This window comes from Diceros bicornis, chromosome 1, assembly GCF_020826845.1.
Source record: "Diceros bicornis minor isolate mBicDic1 chromosome 1, mDicBic1.mat.cur, whole genome shotgun sequence".
NCBI lineage: Eukaryota > Metazoa > Chordata > Mammalia > Perissodactyla > Rhinocerotidae > Diceros > Diceros bicornis.
Genome location: NC_080740.1, coordinates 9,731,880 through 9,743,879, shown reverse-complemented (window position 1 = coordinate 9,743,879; position 12,000 = coordinate 9,731,880). Strand labels below are relative to the sequence as shown.

Genomic DNA, 12,000 nt, shown 5'->3' with positions numbered 1-12,000 from the left:
TAACACCAAGCAGAGAGGAGGCTACTAGCCTCTGGTTTAGCACTCATGCTGATTACATTGCTAATATATTCATACATTTTTTTTCAGGACATCCAAATATGGGTGGACCAATGCAGAGAATGACTCCTCCAAGAGGAATGGTGCCCTTAGGACCACAGGTAAATAATCAGTGCAGAAAGCTAGTTGCTGAGTTTTTTGTCTTCATGTTATATAAACAAACTATATTATTTGCTGGCTTTTATTATATGCATTAAAGGTTTGATATAACATGATTGTTAGGCTCTTGAGGACATAATATCTGTGACATGTCCAAATTGATGTAACAACAAACCATATTTTAACAGATGCTATCACATATGCCTTTAGTTCATTTGAGAAAATGCATTGTATGAAAATACAATATAGTAATTATTATAAAAAGATAATTACCCTTTTGTTAGTTATATTAAGGAAATATTTTAAAATTTATAGTAATTATTATAAAAAGATAACCATTTAAATAAGTTAAATAAAACACAGTTGATCAAAAATATGAAATAGAGTAAGCAGCATAAAATATATTTCTATAACTCTTTTAAAGAATGCCATTGACAATGTATTGTATGTAACCAAATTTCTTTGTAGAATGTGGAAACAATAGAGAACCACTTAGAAATAAACATTAAAATGGGTCTTACTGAACAAGCATAATACGATCAGTATACATCATATGGTAGCCTACTTCTCTATCAAAATTTTCAAGAAGTATACACTGAAGTCAAACCTATCCTAGCTCTTGGTAACATTTTTAAAGTATGCTGTTCCAGGCTGTCATTTGTTTTAGCTAATCCTTTTGTCTCTCTTGGGAAAATTGTGTGAAATAGAAAATAATTCTATAATGTTGTATTTCAAAGAAATGAATCCAAAATCCAGAATTTTAAATTTCTACCTCATGGGTCAGAAGTTAGTATGTCATAAACTGGTTAAAAGAAGAATTAATTTATTTTCTTTGTCCTTTCCAAGAGCAGCATTATAAGGATAGTTTTAGGAGCTTGTTTCATGTAGCTACTTAAAAATTACATTAATATTTTGTTGTTTGCCCAAAGGAGTCAGAGAATTAAGAATCTAACACCCAGATAATGTGACTTAGATTTAGGAGTCTCTAAGCAATATACAATAATATATGTATTAGCTATATTGAAACATGAAGTGCATATAACCAAATTTGTCAAAAATACTACATTGCATGAAAAAAAAACCCCACTATATAAATATATGTGATATCCTCAAAGTCCAAAAAAATCAATTTCTTTTATTTAGGCTCATTCTTTCCTATGTATTTTCTTACAATCTTATAAAATTCTGATTTAGATACTTAAATTATTTTTCCCTATTTGTACCCATGTTAGGGATGATGATTTGTGTGACCTACCATCATTAAGTCATTAATAGCAACTAGAAATCTATGAGATATATAGGATATTTCATTGACTGAGTATACTTTTAGTCTTTAATGAACTATGCCTACCAATTTGGCTATACAGAACTTGAGGGATTTTTTTCCCAAAATGTTTTTATAACTGATACATTTTAAATATACATCAAAAACTTTATGCCTATAATTTAGTTATCATTCTTCATTCAGTTCACTTATTTTCCAGCTACCTGCTCTTTAAGCTTTTGTCATTCCCAGACAAATATTTTTAATACTTTTTAAAACTAAAACTAGAGTCTGATTTAAAAGTCAGTTTTGCAGTATTTGAAAGATATACCAATGCTTACCTAAGCTATATGAACACTTAGATCTCATCTGAAAATGCAGAAATAAAAAGCATACTGGTCTTTATTTATAAATAGCTGGCTATATGTTTATATGTTTTGTGTTATAAGTAAATTGCAACAGAAAATGAGAAAACATTTCTGATGAGTAATCTCTTATTCATGAGTTTTAATAACTAAGTTTATCATATAAATATAAATACTTTGCATTTTCAAACCCAAAGAGAATAGTTTATTTCTTCCATTTGGATTAGTATGCTTGCTATTTCTTTATAATTTGAGGGAAATAAAGTGTTTTGGCATGAATTTACCTCAGAAACCAGAAATACCTACAATAACTCTTTTAAATCACAGTATGCAAAGTATAAAAGGTTAAAGGAAATTGTATTTTATACTTATCATGTACTTAAGTGAAAACAGGAGTCATTCATATGAATGGTACAACAGGTAAAAATGAGGTAAAATCATTTGAAATCAGGAGTTCTTGTGAGATATTTACTTATACACCTGATATGGAAAACATATGCATTATAAACTGAGATTTGTAGTAAAGGTTAGCTGTGTTTCTTGAAAGGTAATAGAAAACAACTCTCATAACAGGCATTTAATCACACAGATGCAGCCCAAGAGCAGAATGCATCTACTTTTTTGCTGTTGCTGGAATATTGTCTTTAGCTTTATGCACAAACAAAATACACATCTCTTTTTTTATTTTTTAATTTTATTTATTTATTTATTTTCCCCCAAAGCCCCAGCAGATAGTTGCATGTCATAGTTGCACATCCTTCTAGTTGCTGTATGTGGGACCCGGCCTCAGCATGGCCGAAGAAGCGGTGCGTCGGTGCGCGCCTGGGATCCGAACCCGGGCCACCAGCAGCGGAGCACGCGCACTTAACCGCTAAGCCACCGGGCCGGCCCACACATCTCTTTTTTATCATAGGTTATTTCCATAAGTTTTTGAGCTTAAGATCAATGTGGTGAAGAGGGACGGTAGTTATCTACTGGAACAATTGAATTCCTAGAACAAATATATCTAATCCAATGATTCTTAGATAATGCCGATTTAGGCAAAGTGCACACCTAGAACATAGTAAACAGGTGGTCAATACTTTATTGCATGGATGAAGGAATAAAAGTTTGTTCCAAATCCTGGCATATTTTCCCACTCTTTAATCTATTTTAAATCTAAGTTCAGCAGTAATACGTGATTTTTAAATTGATATCAGTATCCTTTCAATAGAAAAGCAAAATTATCTATTTAATCAAGAAAAATGTCTTCCATAATACCATATTTGAAGTCATTTTTCTACTTGCTTTTGGAGTAAGATATACTCACCTTGCCTGTGTTCTTATGCTCAGCAGGTGCCATATGATTAACAGAAAAATTTGCCAAGACTATCCAACTAGTTCTAGTTCCTCTAGAAATCTGAAGGATAAATGAATTATGTATAAGTAGGAACATATCATGATTTCCAAATCAAATACTTTGGGTGGAGAAATGGTGAGATGGAAATATATGATAGACTCTCATGTAGAGAGAGAGTAAACTGATTCTGTATTTTCAAGTCTAAGATGGGAGGTAGAATTCAGCTCAGTATAGGGAAGAAATTTCTAGAAATTAAACTGCCCAATCATGGAAAAACTCTATAAACTTTCCAAGCAGAGTCTGAACAGCCATTTTGTCAGGAACATTGCGTTGGGAGAGAGATTAAAGCAGATGGAATTGTATAGCTGCTATCAGCTTTAAAATTCAGTGATTCTAAATTAGCTCTTCCCATTCTGTCTTTGTTGATACCACTTGGAAACCCAGTTGTTATTCTTTCTTATCTTTCTGTTTTCTTTTTGCTTCAGATTATTCACAAAATTAAAATATTTTGTAAATCTATCAAGTTACGTATTGGGTAATTTCTTACTCATTTCCTGTGACACTTGAGCACTGTGACTCGTGAGCACTGGGTATACAAAGATGAGTAAAACAGACTCGGCCTTCAATGTACTTGTTGTTTGCCGGGAGATGAGTAAAACAGACTCGGCCTTCAATGTACTTGTTGTTTGCCGGGAGATGCAGACGCATAAAGAAAAACTATTATGCAGTAGAAAAAATCTGGAGAAGAAATATGCATACTCTGTCAGGAAGTCATTACATAAACAAGCAAGTAATTCTGTTAGGGTTGAGGGCTCAAGGAAAGCTGATGAGAAAAGCACTCGTTTAAGTGAGTCCCTTAGTAACGGTGATAAGAAGGAGTTAGCAGCTACAGTTTTTGAGCACCAAGTATCGTGCTATTAATGCACCAAGCACTATGATAGGTGTTTATATGATTTCATTTTGTCCTCCAACAAGCTTATAAGGGATATAATGTTATCACTTTACAGATAAGGAAATGAAGGTTGCGCAGATCATTGGGAGAATCATTGGGCTGAGATCACACATATCGAAAGGGGGCAGAGAAAATGGGGGAGCACAACAGAGATTCAAGCCAATGTCTATGTCCAGAGCTATAAAGAAAACTAATGTTTTCTTTGATAAAATAAAACACAGATATTCTAAGACTAAAAGGGAGGGAGACTTTCCCTGTGAAGCATTTCTATTATGCTTTACCATCCAGATTTTGTTCTCAGTGACTAACTTTCTTCTTCGAGACTCCTTGCTGATACTGCTGCTGCCACCACCATGCTTGGTCCAGAGGTTAAGGGAAATAGCTATCCTTTTAACCAATGCCTCAGTGTGGGCAGAAACCATTCTACTATCCCATAGCACACAAAACTGGGATGTTTAAATACGATTTCGTGAAGGTAAAAGTAATAAACAATGAGAATAGCATGTACCTAGGTAATTTGTTTATAAACTGTGGCTTACTCTCTAAGGTTAACAGAGCTTCTCTCATTGAATATTTCCTTGTCATCTTAGCACCTACTATACAGAAGGCCACAGCAGATGAGTTAACCTGGGTGTAAACGTGTATTGTGTGTTTGTGAACCACAAGGAATCCAGTAGGCTGGATAGTATAGTTGGGAGTAGGGGAAGAAGGTAAGAATTACAGAGAATGAGGGCAAGAAAGATAGGCTGAGACTGATCTGTGAATAACCTCATAGAGCCATACTAAGGAGTATAGACTCTGTTCGATAGGCAGTGTGGGACATAATGGATTTTAAGTGACGTAAGTAGGACTGAATTTTAGAACCATAATTCTGGAGGCAGTATGGAGAATAGATTGGGAGAGAGAGAATCTTAAGTCAGAGAGACCAATTAAGATAGTACAGTAGTTTCAGTAAATGACAAAGATTAGTGATATGAAGGAGAGCACTATTTCAAGAGCTGTTTCACAGATAGAATCAATAGTCTTTGGCAACTGACTGGCTATGGAAATTGAAAGAAAAGGAAGAGACATCAGGGAGCTCCCAGAGGTTCTTAGCCTGGACTGTTGTGTGGAAGGTGATGCCTGAGGAAGGCAGTATAAAGAGCACAGTCATGAGAAGATAGTATTGGGTTTACTTTTAGATATGTCGAGCGTGAAGTGGTATCGAGATGGAAACAACCCATATGAAGTTCAACATATGAGTTATCTGGGAGCTTAAGGGAGATATGCATGTAAAAGATTTGGGATACCAACTTGGGATACCAAGTTGTTGAACTAATGGTAGCAGATAAAATTACCCATAAATGTGCATTTATTGAAAAAAAAATGCTGTGGTTAGAACTCGGGGAAAAGCAACATTTAAAGAATTAGCCAAATAAAAGGAAACTGCAAAAAAGTAGTCAGAGAAGTTGAAGGAATAGTGGTGTCAGAAAGCCAAGCATGAAAGTGGCTGGTAGTGTCAAGATGCATTAACAGTATAGTGTTAAAATTAATCTTTTGGCCTCTATGCAAACTGAAGTAAGCTAATGTGATATGCATGTTAAAACATTAAAATGTTTTTATCCTTCAAATGCACATAATAGATATTGACAGAAGTCTGAGTCATATAATTCATGCATACATAGTACATTTTGAGTGTACTTTAGTTTTCTTCTATTTTTGTGTGTTTGTATTAGTGCGTTTGTGCAATGGATATATTATTTTGTGAACATAAGAAGTTCTTATGTTGGGTTCCCCTGTTTGCTTTTTTCCTCAGACTTTATGTAACTGTTCTGATTCTGACAATTTCAAATATGTTGATTAAGTCTTTTCTTTAAAAACAGTTTTGGATTTTTGAAATATTTTATTTGAAAAAGTTCACTGTTGTACAGATATTAGGAAATTAGTAAAGAGGTATTGAATATTAACATTGCAATTATACCTTAATCATTAACATGCTCCAATGATCTTACGTATTCACATCGTTTTTAAAAGACACAAACCAAAGTAATTGTTAAATAGAAGCAAAGGTACAAGGGTGGAGCCTTCAGAGAATGAATTGCACAGGCCTATCCCTTAGGAGTTACGTAGGGAAATCATTAACCTGCTCTCCTTTCTTTCCCCCCTCCTCTTTGGTTTTGTTTTTTTGTTTTGTGGTAGTCTGACCCTTGGTTATCATTACAGAACTATGGAGGTGCAATGAGACCCCCACTGAATGCTTTAGGTGGCCCTGGAATGCCTGGAATGAACATGTAAGCAAATGCTATATTCTCCGGTTCACTAAAGTGTTCTATTTTCTGTTTTCTGAAGTGACACTAATTTGTAACACAGTTTGAGCTCTTAAATCTCCATGTAGTATAAATGAACTAAAAATGAGCTGCAGTATGTGTTTCATTTCACAACATATTCTTTGTGTTTTTCTTCCTTCCCTTGCAACCTTTAACTTTTTTTCCATTTTCAAGTGCCATAAATGCCAACTTGCAGCCTATTTCTTTTTGATTTTCATATTTTATTTGTCATAAAAATGAGTCTTTTATAAATAAGCACAGAGTCTGCAGAGAGTCTATACAAAAGTAGGAAAAGATGCTGACACCAGGACCATGACTTAACTCTACAAAAGTAGATAATTGAATGTTGGTAACTTCATTTAACAAGTACATAGTGATTCCCAAGAGTGGAGTTTTTAACTCTTATAAATATATGTCTTTACGTTCACTTTGTTGAGGCCACTCTTAACACTGGAAGAATTCTCTCTGGTAGTGTCTTCTGTATTAAAGAATTCTCCATGGTATAGTATGAATTTCCTTTTGAAAATTCAAGATGCACTTAGATAAGGAGTAAACTAACAGGGTTGGTTTGTTTGTTTACTGAAAAGGCCTTTTAAGCCCAAAGAGAGTAGTTTGTTTCTATCAGCCAATATAATGCAGTTTGTTAAGGAATTTTTATTTATTTTTCATTATATGACTTACCCTCAAAGTTCCATATATACCAGCTGCTTGTTAGTGACTTTCATTAATTCACTAGAGGATCAATTCCATGACGTGGCCTAAGGAAAGCTTACCAGAAATAATGAAAGCATTCCATATAGGGTTGTGGGTAATCTCTTCTAATATAGTTCCCATCAGTCCACATTTTGGTTACTTACATGTCAAATTTAAAATTCTACCATTGCTTAATTGCATTGAAGATACACTGTGAGATAAGCTCTTTTAATGTACATAGGGATTTTTTTAAGTTTCTGAAACCATTTTCATGGAAAGCACTTTTGCCTAAAATAGAAAATAGGTTAATAGGTGGATACCAGCCAGACTCAAAACTAACAGAACAAGGGAAAAAAGTAGGTCAAATTTTTCTATCATGTCTTTTCACTTTGGAAGTAAAAATGGGTAGACATGAAATCTGACTTTTCTTAAATTCCTCAAAGGCTTAGCCTTTATTAATGGTTGATACAAGAAGGAGTGAGTGATATTTTATGCTTATATCAAAAGCTGAAACTCTTACCAATAGGATTTAGATATATATAAAATTTACCTACCTAAGATTCTGACTTTAACATGCAATAGCTTTTAAGATATATAATTTTGAATACAGCCAGCCCTGATGGCCTAGCGGTTAAAGTTCAGCACGCTCCACTTCGGCAGCCCGGGTTCAGTTCCTGGGTGCAGAACCACACCACTCGTCTGTTAGTAGCCATGCTATGGCAGCGGCTCACATAGAAAGAACCAGAAGAACTTACAACTATATACTGGGGCTTTGGGGCAGGGGGCAGGTAGGGAAGGAAGATTGGCAACAGATGTTAGCTTAGGGTGAGTCTTCCCCTGCAAAAAAAAAAGAAATTTTTGAGTATTATGTATAGATGTAAGGAGTACACATTTTGAATACTATAATCAACCCAGAATTATCATTAAATATTAAGACTGTATCTAATATTATTTTGTATTATTATTCTTCATTATAATCAGCCATGTGGTGGTCTGCTAGTAGAGACTAAAAAGGTATTTTCATGTGACCATTGAGAGACTCAAATAGCTGTTTAAAATGTCTAGATCCTTTCTCACCTATACTTAAACATATATATGTGGGTACATTTAATTCCCTAGACTATGGAGACTAAAAATATGGCTTAAAATTTTAGTATGATTATTTTTGTTGATATTTGGGTGAATATACCCAGATACTTAAAAATATTTTCTATTACATAATATTTTACTATTTATATAATTTCTGGTTCTTAAAGAACCTTTAAGCCTTACGGATTCAGATTTCCATTATTTGTTACTATTGTCTTTTATTTGGGGTCTTATATCATTTTCAATATTTTATAAATTAGGATTCCTTCAAGGATATTGAAAATGTAACTATTTTCATCATTATATTTGTAAATATTCCCCTCTAATAGGGAAAGTTCTGAATTATGGAAGATGTAACCAGAGAGAATAATTCTTGCATTGATATCAACCCCAACAAAATAAAACACATTATTATCTCTATTGTATTCAATAGGGTAAGCTTTATTGAAATTCACTTCATAATGTATTATCTTTAAAACAAAGTGAATCTTACTGTGTTATGGCAAACAAGTATTTCTAATGGTATTTGTGGCTTTCTTCATGTCACTTTTTTGCATGTTGGGTACCTTAAAAATTGAAGGAGAAAGCATTAGAATAGTGTTACCTTAAGCTATGTTTTAGCAATCTAAAATATTTGTGTGTTGGAGTCAGGAGGGACCTGCTGGAGAATCAAAGCTGGATTATTTGTCTTTAGCTTGTCACTTTTTCTTGTTTGCCTTGGAAGTATAATCACAATGAAAAATACCCAACCCTGGTCACTAAAGTATTTTTAAATGCTTTATTCTAACTGGCAACTTTATCCCTTTATTGAAGAATAAACCATTGGGAACAAAATTTTGATAATTTTGTTGTTAAAAAAATATGAGTCACCTCCAAAGAAAATGGTTATTCTGTTATAATTTTTATATTTCCATGCTCTAAACTCAGGATAAATTATATACAGTGTCATTTAAAATTAAAATAAGAGTATACTCTTAATGTTTCTGTAACTACTATTATATCTTTAAAAGTAAAAGCTTAATATCAATTTCAGTAATTTAAAGTAGAATTTACAAATGTGTTTTCAAATGCATTATAGATTGGTTTTTAAAGGAAACTGTATTTCTAAATTAACTAAATTTTTACAAATTTCCAAAGAATTTAGGATTCAGCATGAAAGCATTTCTAATTCAACTTTGTATACTTTGGTATTTTATAAAAACTAAGGACAAAGGATTTCAAAGGATCTAGACCTTTTTGTTCTAAATTATATCCTATAGAATTATAAAGTTTGTGTAATTATTACCTTGAAATAAGATGACTATGAATTACAAAAGAAAAGAGGATTTTTCTCTGTGGTGGTCATGGTTGCTTTGATTTCGTCGTAGCCAATACCCTTACCAAAAAAATACAGATTTATTATTTTTTTTTTTTAGTGAGGGAGGTTGGCCCTGAGCTAACATCCATTGCCAATCTTCCGCTTTTTGCTGGGGAAGATTGGCTTTGAGATAACATCTGTGCGCATCTTCCTCCATTTTATATATGGGCCACTGCCACAGCATGGCTTGACGAATGGTGCGTAGGTCTGCGCCCAGGATCTGAACCTGCAAACTCTGGGCCGCTGAAGTGGAGCACGCACAATTAACCACTTCGCCACTGGGCAGCCCCTACAGACTTCTTTTAAATTCCATTTTTCTCCTTATTTTTAAATGAGGCTATCCTGATTCTACTTCAAACCATGCTTATATAGAAATTTCCATTGGAAATAATGCCTGTGTCATAGTTTGTAGATTACTTTCTTGATGATAACTGATAACTCTGAAAAGTAGTGGGAATTACTGAGCTTAAGTAGTTGTTCTAATAGAACTGCTCACTACTACAACCCCCACTTTATTTAGCACTATTTGTGAAACTTAAAATGTCTTCAAACATGGTGGAAATGTTGGGGGAAATTTATCTTATCCATATAAATTATTAATATTTAACCTATTATATTAAAATACAGTTTAATATGAAATATATAGTATTCAGAGACTAGATTAGTATTTGTAAAACAATTGAAATGTGTAAGAGGTATTTTATGTTACTTGTAATAAATTTAACATTTAATTTAATATTAATTATTATTTATTTAATTAAATTGTTTATTTTAACATTTAACTCAGTGTGTTAATTTAACATTAAACAAATTTAAAAATAACAAGCCAGATTTTAATGTATATTTCTCTTAGTATAAGTGAATTTAACATCTTTTCAAATCTTTAAGGTCCATATTAAAATGTCTTTTTGATTAAAAAAAGCCATATTTTATTATATTTAATATATCTTATTCATAAGTCCTTATTTACACATAATATTTCAAAATTATGAGGTCATTAGCTACATAAGATCATTGTATACACATTTTTGCCATGATTTGGATATAGTATATTTTTTATATTGTCTTAAGATAAATGTTTCCCAATTTCTTTACTATGTTTTATTTAATATCAACCAAATCAAATGTTTTACTTGATCAACATATATCCTATGTTTCTGTCTAGTAGGCATGGAATCCTATATGTAAAAGCATCTTTCTAAAGTGTTGCCATAATTAATTGTAAAATCATCATCATCATCTTAGAGAGGCAACACTTTCCAGAGACAATACAAGTGCCCCTCGCCTCCTCCCTGTGCACAGTACTTTGACCAAGTCTCCTCTGGCATCTGATTTTCCCTTCTGTTCCTCAAGCAGAATTGGGAAGAAGTGCACTTGGACATCCTAATGGAGCCTAAGGACAGGATTTTCAGGCCCTTCCCTGCTCTTTACCTGGGGATTCCCTGGGATCCCAAAACAAATCTAAAAACAGTCCTAAATATTCCAAGCAAACATGGGCAATATGGCTAACTTGGACAGCCTCTAGCTAATATTTAGAACTTTAGATTTAAGAGCCCTAGAATGAGAATCAGGGGATGTGTTATTTTGTTGTTGTTTTTTTTTTGGTAAGGAAGATTGTCCTTGAGCTAACATCTGTGCCCCTCTTCCTCTATTTTGTATGTGGGACGCTGCCACAGCATGGCTTGATTAGCGGTGTGTAGGTCCACGCCTGGGGTCCAAACACGTGAACTCTGGGCCGCTGCAGAAGAGCGCACGAACTTAACCATTATGCCACTGGGCTGGCCCTAGAATCAGAAGATGTGTTTTTTGTTTGTTTGTTTTTGTCTTTTTGTGGGTTTTTTTGGTGAAGAAGATTGGTCCTGAGCTAACATCTGTGCCCATCTTTCTTTATTTTATATGTGAGACGCCTACCACAGCAGGGCTTGATAAGTGGTGTATAGGTCTGTGCCCGGGATCCGAACCTGCAAACCCTGGGTCTCCGAAGCAAAGCACACAAACCCAACCACTACCCCACTGGGCTGGCCCCAGGGGACATGGTTTTTAATTAAAAATTTTCACTATCTTTTCACTGCTTTTAGGGGAAAAGGGAATTTTGAGTGACCCTAATTACAGAGGACCCACTGAAAGTAATCTACTTTTTATCAGGCACTATTCATTCAGGTATACTTAATACTAAAATATGAGGACAAAAGACCTTTTTCACTTAACTAATTAGGCATTAATTTTGCTTTAAAAGCTTTATGTCCTTTAAAGCTGTGGAATACAAAACATTCTCCTCCACCCTAAAATGAAGTAATATATTGACATACATTGACATGGGTTACCTCCTATTTTTCCCAAGATTTTACTCTGGCCACTGTATTAAACTATAATTATTAAAACAGGAAATGTGATTCCCTTGTTTAATAATAACTAAGTTGTCAATAGCACTAAAAGATAGATTGATATAAACGTATAATGTAATGTGTGATAGTCGGCA

At 33.7% G+C, this 12,000-nt stretch overlaps 1 protein-coding gene across 3 annotated transcripts in view; it reads left to right on the top strand.

The window, feature by feature from the left end:
* SSBP2 (single stranded DNA binding protein 2) overlaps positions 1 to 12,000 on the top strand; it is a 297,333-nt gene that overhangs the window by 242,148 nt on the left and 43,185 nt on the right. For all 3 annotated transcript variants that reach the window (XM_058524470.1, XM_058524560.1, XM_058524385.1), the window contains 2 exons: positions 88 to 158; positions 6,279 to 6,346. In XM_058524470.1, the coding sequence (XP_058380453.1) occupies positions 88 to 158; positions 6,279 to 6,346 (139 nt within the window). The remainder of the gene's footprint in view (positions 1 to 87; positions 159 to 6,278; positions 6,347 to 12,000) is intronic.